Source organism: Alligator sinensis, unplaced genomic scaffold, assembly GCF_000455745.1.
Source record: "Alligator sinensis unplaced genomic scaffold, ASM45574v1 scaffold1060_1, whole genome shotgun sequence".
In the NCBI taxonomy this organism is placed as follows: Eukaryota; Metazoa; Chordata; order Crocodylia; family Alligatoridae; genus Alligator; species Alligator sinensis.
In genome coordinates, this window is record NW_005842907.1 from 68,491 (window position 1) to 76,174 (window position 7,684).

At 52.2% G+C, this 7,684-nt stretch overlaps 2 protein-coding genes across 13 annotated transcripts in view; both read right to left on the reverse strand.

The window, feature by feature from the left end:
• Positions 1–7,126, reverse strand: part of ADAT1 (adenosine deaminase, tRNA specific 1) — a 28,906-nt gene extending 21,780 nt beyond the window's left edge. Inside the window, exons 1-6 of one of the 12 annotated variants that reach the window (XM_025192237.1) lie at positions 6,910–6,953; positions 5,869–5,937; positions 3,467–3,521; positions 3,252–3,396; positions 2,964–3,094; positions 1,095–1,731 (exon numbers count right to left, since the gene is read on the reverse strand). In XM_025192237.1, the coding sequence (XP_025048022.1) occupies positions 1,095–1,731; positions 2,964–3,094; positions 3,252–3,396; positions 3,467–3,518 (965 nt within the window). In that variant the 5' untranslated portion in view covers positions 3,519–3,521; positions 5,869–5,937; positions 6,910–6,953. The other 11 variants (XM_025192240.1, XM_025192236.1, XM_014525866.2 and 8 more) reach the window with 11 other exon arrangements.
• An 18-nt stretch (positions 7,127–7,144) lies between these two features.
• The window catches only part of KARS (lysyl-tRNA synthetase), a gene marked incomplete at its 5' end in the record, with an annotated part of 11,600 nt that continues 11,060 nt past the window's right edge, over positions 7,145–7,684 (reverse strand). The window contains one exon of the mRNA XM_025192253.1: positions 7,145–7,352. Coding sequence (XP_025048038.1) covers positions 7,266–7,352 — 87 coding nt within the window. The remainder of the gene's footprint in view (positions 7,353–7,684) is intronic.

Here is a 7,684-nt window from a genome sequence, read left to right on the forward strand (position 1 = left end):
CAGGCGGCCACTAGACCCCCCCGCAGCCTTCTCTTGCGGAGGCTGAACAGGTTCAGGTCTCGTAGCCTCTCCTCGTAGGACCTGCCCTGCTGCCCCGATCATGTGGGTGGCCTCCTCTGGACCCTCTCCATGCTGGCCACATCCCTCCTGAAGTGCGGCGCCCAGAACTGGATGCAGTACTCCAGCTGCGGCCTGACCAGTGCTGCATAGAGGGGGAGGATCACATCCTTGGAGCTGCTCGAGATGCATCTGTGGATGCATGACAAGGTGTGGTTGGCCTTCCTGACCGCGTCCCCACATTGGCGGGCCATGTTCGTCTTGGCATCAATAATGACTCCAAGATCCTTTTCTGCCTCTGCACTGACAAGAAGGGAGTTCCCCAGCCTGTAGGTCTGCTGCTGGTTCTTCCTCCCCAGGTGCAGCACCTTGCATTTTTCCATATTGAAACCCATTCTATACTCATCCACCCACCCCTGTAACCTGTCCAGATCTAGTTGAAGCTTGTCCCTCCTTTCTAGCGTGCTCACTTCTCCCTACATCTTAGTGTCATCTGCAAACTTGAACAAGGTGCTTTTCACCCCCTCGTCCAAATCGCCTTCCTAAAGTCCAGAAAGACTACGTCCACCGCGACACCTGCGTCCAAGGATTTTGTGACCTGGTCATAGAAGGCCACCAGGTTGGTCTGACAGGACCTGCCTCTAATGAACCCATGTTGATTGCCCCGAAGCAGAAACTCCCCTGCCGGCCCCTCACAGACGTGCCCCTGGGGAATATGAATAAAGATAAAACATAATTGGGCGTATAAAAGCATGAACAGGCACATGTCTAATGCTGCAGCTGTTTCTAATAGCTAGTCTCACAATGAAAGAAGCTGCCAGTACCAGATAGCATCCCTTGCAGATCTAGCTGTTTGACGATCCAAAAAAACAATGAAGATTTCAGACCCACACCCAGACTGACATAAGGGTAGATTTGGGTGGGAGGGTTAGTAAGGTCCAACAGAGACAAAGATCCCCTCTGCTAGGCACCATCACGCACCTTCATGCTTCAGGCATCGCTGATCGACCCCAATCCAAGCAAGTAAGGTTCCTTACCTTTCAACAACTGCTCTTTGCATGGCCTCTTGGCTGTATGGACACTTCCCCACAACAATCGCTGAGAAATACACTGGCTGCTTCAGCAAATGCATAAGAAGGGCTCCTTGACATCCCAGCACGTTCCAACGAGCCAGCTTGTCACTGCAGGACATGGAACACGTCCTGTCCCCACGGCCCGGCTTTACTCTTAGCAATCCCACGTGATGGTACTCAACCCCAGGCCCCAGAGCATCACCCAGCTCTCCTGGCACACACTTAGCTCCAGTTCTGTAAACATCCACCACCTTGGCTCTCGTCTGGCCAGCCTCCTGGGCAGCTACTGCACTCACTGTTTGTCCACCTTCAGTGGACGCAGCAGCGCTGGGGTCTGCGTGTTGTAAACTCCCTTGTTTCCCAGAAACCTGTGAAGTAGCTGGCCCCTCAGTGACCCCCCACGAACAATTGTTGCTGACAACTTTCACTCTTTTGCTTAGTTGCTCACTTTCAGTTTCCTCTGTTTTCCTTTTGTTTTCTGGACCCAAGGGGTCACAGTTCATACCACACTCTGCTGACTGTCTCATCACATCTTCTAAACCAACCGGCTTGCAAGGCTGGTCCTCTGATTCACTCATGGGAATAATGGAGGCATCCCCACCTAGAAGAAAGGAAGCCACATCAGCACAGGCTGACAAGGAGAGCCTTGTTTGTGGCTACTGACCCATGCAGATCCTTTCACTGATGTGGCAAAAGCCACACCCTGCAAGGACCTGACCTCACGAAAATGGATTAAGCATTGGGAACAATGAGTTCTTTACACAACACTACACCTACAGAACTTTGAGCCCGCTCTGTCTTGCCTGAAAATTCAGACGCAACTTATGCTCCTCCTATGGCTTCAGCATACCTCAAAGAAATGCTAGAAGCCACCTGCACTAAGCAGAGAAGGGCCTGGGATCAAAACAGCAGCAACATTAAAATAGAGAGTGTAAGAGCATGCGCTCACACAATAATGGAACCCTTCCACCACTCTGCTAAACTGACAGACCCTAAATACAAAGCTGAGGGATGAACTTGGAATGCAGAGAGGTTCACGCACAGCTGACAGAAGGATATTAAGGGTCATGTTCTCTCTCTCCCAGCACTTAAAACTTGAAAATGCAGTTTCTTCTCATGCATCCATATTGGCAAAGGAAAAGCCACCACAGGTTCTTGCATCTAAGTGATGAAAGACTGTGAAGTAACAGAATTATTAATTTACTTTAGGTTCATAGATTTACTTTAGATCTATGAATCTAAAGTAAATTCATAATTCTGTTACTTTTCTGAAGATCTGCTATTGGACCCAGCCAGCTCAGTCTCAATCAAGCATATCTGTGGCCTATTTGGAGTTGTGCTGTTCACAGACAGGTGTCCTTCCAGAAATGCAACCTCTTCAGTTCAGATATTGTTGGGCTTCTTATGTCAGAGCATAAATCTACTCTGAAGTAATTCTTACAAGAAAAGTCTTGCATTTCAGTTCAAACGAACTTTGCAAGGTACAGACCATCACTAGCGAACAGAACATAAACATACTTGGCTCCCCTGACAGGTGAAAAGGCAGATAAAGTAAATCAATCTGGAAAAGAGACAGGCTTGAGTATGCTCCAACAGAGCCTCTGGCAAGTTTGACAGGTCATGCAAAAGAAACCGCTGACCTATTCCTCCCAAAACAGGAGAGACTGACACGCTCCCTGCTATGCATTAAACAAACCACTACAGCTTTAGGGCCCACATTATGGAGGTGAGATGAGCACTGCCTTGCTCTGACCCAGCAAAAATAGAGGGGGAGATGGCACAGGGTCATCAGGCAGAAGTGAGCAGGGGAGTAGGCAGCAATGCTGCACTTACAAGGAGTGTGGCTAGAGAAGAAAATGAAAGTGATGTGTGGCTTGAGTTTCCACTTCCCAGTCTCCATCCCTGGGCTGAAGATGCTACACCGCTGGTATGAGGCTGCCAGCCCCAGCTGGTGGAGGAGATACCTGATGGACAAGAGAATGATTGAGAACCACTCACAACCTCAAACAGAGTAAAAAAAATCATGTTTTGAAACAGCCCATGAACCCCTGGCCAGGTTACCAGCAGGGTATGCATGCAAGCATGGAAATTGAGAGGCTACAAAAAGCATACCCCACTCACAGGGGAGGGCCTGCAGCCGACCAGCCTGCAGAAGAAACAAGAGAACGTGCTGCCTGCATGCAGATAGAACTGCCCTGCTTCATGCACTGGAGGAAGAGGCACTCTGGGTATTTCACTGCATCTATATCATGGGAACATGAACATCCTGAGGAAACCAGGCATGACTACACAGGACATGGACTGGGTAACAGCACACTAAGGGCTTAGTGCCTCACCTCTGGAAGCTCCTCTTGGCCACAACTTCAGCATGACTGTCATTGAGAACATCCCCTGCAGCAAAGCACAGAAAAGGTCTGTAATGAAGCATGACGTTGAGCAGCATGTAGGGCAGCAAAACAAGTGCAACAGCAAGTACAGCAGTATCTAACAAGGACAACTTGCCTGTTTCTGCAGACCTTCCCCAGCCTGATTCAGACAGCTGCACTACCTCCAGATATTTAAACCACCCATCTGTCCCAAATGATTCCCATCACACTTCTGCCCTGCAGTACAGTGACTCACTGCATGCCTCCAACAAAGGACTGTCGCCTAAGGCCTCTTTGTGCTAGGTTCTCTAGTCAGATCTCACAGGAGAGGAGGGTGGGACAGTACCTGGGTGGGAGAACTTTGTCAACCTCATTGCATGGAAGGCAGGAAGCAGGTGCCATGAATAGTGATGAGGAGAATATGCACATTGGAAAATAAAGTGGAATTTATTCACCAAACTGGATATTGAGTTTGGGGAACACATGAACTCCCCAAAGCTTTTAGGTTGCAGAGCTAAAAGATGGCATTCTTAACCACACTTTTCTTCCCCGCAAAACAGCAAATGACAAGAGACATTTCAGACATAATTCCCCACATTTTTCTATCTAGTATTACACATTTTGAAGGTAGTGGAGTCAGGCAGGACCACATGTCAGCACTAGGAATGGACATTAAGAGTTACCTGCCCTGCTCAGAGGGTTTTGCTAAGATTAAGAGTCCACACAAACAAACTTTTCCCATGCCAGGAGATGTTATGAAAACCAGCAATGATATTTTGGTGTTTGATAAAGAGGCTTTTCTAATGCACTACAGGTTTTTAAGTTACATGAGAAACATTTATTAGAAAAATAAAATGAAACATTTACTTGTTTTAAAGAAAATTTCTTCATAAGAATCAAATTAGACTGGTGCTGAAGGAACTCTGTCTGCTTCTGGGGATAACCTGTCTACACCAAAAACCCAATCACAGTCAAGTCATTAGAGTACCAGCAGACTTGCACCCATGTCTATGAACAGAAGCCTTGCTAGGAAAAAACAATGCTCAAAAATAAAACCTGACTTACTAAAACCTAATGCAGATATGAGCAGCTGAGCACAACACATTTCCCATCTCAGAATAAATATTTTAGCTCTTACGAATACAGAAATTACCACAGTGGCACAGACCCAAATTCCACCTACTCCCACAGCCTGTCTCTGAGTGTAGCTCTGCAGGAAGGTGCAAGGATCCTATAGCTGGCAAACCTGGGATCATCAATCTCACACAGCTGCCTAAGAGTCAGGGATCGACTCAGCCCTAGACACAAGGTTTCCACCTGTTCTCAAACATGCCATTAGCAACACTAGATACTCTCAATAGCCCAACTACAACCCATCTTTTTTCGACCAGATTTTGTAAAGTTTTTGGCCAGAACACCTTCCTGCTGCAATTTATATATGCCTCACATGAAACAGTATTTCTATCAGTTTTGAATTCCCTTCCTTTTAATGTTGTGGAATACCCCCTTGCCTTTGTGTTGTGGGACAAGGGGGACAGAACCTTCCGTCCCCCCTTTGCTACGCCATTCGTTATCCATGTACTTGGCATCTCCCCAGCATTAGCTTTCTCTTGACAGTGACAATCCCAGTCTGTCAATATTTCTTCAGTTTTTCAGGCCCTTGTTCATTCTCACTGTTATTCTTTGAATCCCCCTAGTTCTGCCCTGTCACCTTCCAGGAGATGGGGTGACAAGTCCTGCATTTTCCAGAGGACACTGATGTAAGGACACAGTTTTGGCAATATCCTCCATTGCTTATGCACCCTAGACTCGTTGCTCTCTAGGCCCTGTATTGACAAGTTCTTGGTCATCCTTTTCCCAGATTGTTTTCCAACATGATTTACAGAGACAGTTATTCTCCAAGGAGTAGCAGCCTGGTGCAGTCTGTGACGATGCAGAGCAAGGAGAAATAACTTCTCACAGCCTCGGCATCTTCAGGATCTACCATAGATAACTAACTGCTGTGTAAAGGTCTGCTGCACACAATGAAGTGAGGGCACCACTCTCACTTGCCTGGGCCTGGTCAGTAAGTAGCTCTTATTGTGGTGCCCTTTGCACCACACTTAACAGAATTGGACTAGAACAGATCTAAGGTTTTCTTCTCCTTTTCTTTTTAAACACAGCAGGCACTTTAAGAGCCTAAAGGACCCAAGTGTCCACGTACATGGATTCTGCTTAGTTCCCTTTAGGGGATGTGGACGGGCGAGCTCAGCAGCTCCACAGGGACGGGTGCTTGTCTTGTGCCCTTGCTCGAGTCCAGGAGACTGAGCTCATGCCAATGACACAAGCGACGGGGAGGCCAGGACCAGTGCTGGTTTCTGCACCACACTTACCACTTTTTCTCATTTTTGTCTGGCCAATGCATTTTGTTCCAGTCCCCATAGCAACAACTTCCTTAGTTACTGAAAAGGAAACAACATTGGCTGAAAGAACAGCTGCAAAACTCACCACCCGAATAGGAACATCTCAGGCAGCAGACAGGGAGCCCCATGCGCCAGGGCACCGGGCTAGAGGGTACGTAGCAGACTACCGCGCAGAGCTGGCCGAGCAGGGCCGCTCACCACGCAGCGTCACACCAACCGTGACACAAGCCACAGCAAGGATGGACCTCTGGTGTGGGAGCCCTCCTCACCAGGCAGCGCCAGAGGCCCCAAAACGGAGCATGGTGCCAGGAGAAAGCATGAACAAAGAGGGGACGGGACGGAGGCTCATCCCCCCCCCACGGGAGACCTGGGAGGGACCAGTGCCTGGCTCGGGTCCTCGGGGCGATGCCAGAGCAATCTGCTTTTTACCCCCAGGCTGCCACACGCAGCACCCGGCTGGTCGCTCAGAAACCACGGGCCAGGTCTGTCACCGTAAAGCGGGCGAGGCGTTGCAGCTTTTAACCAGGGCTTCAGGGAAGAGCCAGCGGCAGATGTCGCTGCACAGGCTGCAGGGGCCGCGCCAGCACCCGCAGCTGGCCGGGAAGTGCCTGCTGCAGCCGCCCGGGGCGGAGCAGCCAGCTCGGTGGGTCACCCTGGCGCGGGAAGCGGGGCGCAGCGGAGAGGAGACCCCCGCCCGCGCCCCCGCCAAGCAACGGGCACGTGGGGCTCGAGCAAAACGGCAGAGACGCGGGACTGGGAGAAGGGGTTTTATTAGCCCGGGCCGGGCCGGGCCGGGCCGTGCTAGCAGCGGTGGCAGCGAGGGCCGGCCACGGCAGGCGAGCGGGGTCAGTCCTGGGCCGCGCCGGCCTCCCCCTCTGCCGCGGGCGGTGGCGGGAGAGCCCCCTCCCTCGCGGGCGCAACGGGCAGGCCCGTCCCCCCAGGGCAGACCCTGCTTCCCTCGGGGCGGCCGTCGGGCCGCTCACCCCGCGGGCCCGCGGCCTCGAGCCGCACCACGGCCGCCAGCAGAGTCCACTCGCGGCCGCGCTCCGGCTTCCCGCGCCGCGGCAGCGCCCGGTAGCGCTCGTAGCACAGCGCCGCCACCTCGTCCGCAAGCATCCCGCCGGCCCGCCTCACCCGGAAGCGCTGCCGCGGGCCTCTGCTCGATCGCAGCACCGACCAATCCCGAGCTGCCTCGTCCCGCCTCACCCGTAGCCCCGCCCCCGCCCAACACGCGAGAAGGCAGCGGGCAGTTCAGCGCAGTTTAATCGGTGACAGGGCCCGGCACGCCCGTGCCGCCCGCTCCCCCCTCCCCCCCCGCCCAGCCGGCGCCCAGCCAAGGCTCCGTCCCACGCGGCCTGGCTCAGCCGTCACACCGAGGTGCCCTCCTCCGCTGGGCTACAGGGAGCCTCCTTCTTATTGTCTTCGGGTTTCATCGCTGGGAACAGCAGCACTTCCTGCAGGGGAAGCATACGCCTTCAGCCTCCCTGCCGCTCCGCACCAGGAGAGCTGGCCCAAGGCAGCCAGCGACAGACACTGACCGATCAGTTCCAGCTCTCCCTTCCTCCCTGCCTGCTCAGGCCATGCCATAACAAACAACCTGCAGCCGCAGGCCTCAGACCACTCCTCAAGTAGCTCACCCAGAAAAGGGCAGTCCTGGTTTGTACCATCACATCAAACCCCTCTGGCATGGCCCCCTAGTGTACCCTCATGAGACAAGAAGCTAGTGGCACTGCTGGGAAAAGGCCGTCGTGAAATACTCTTAAGAGACTGGATTCCCAGCCAGTGT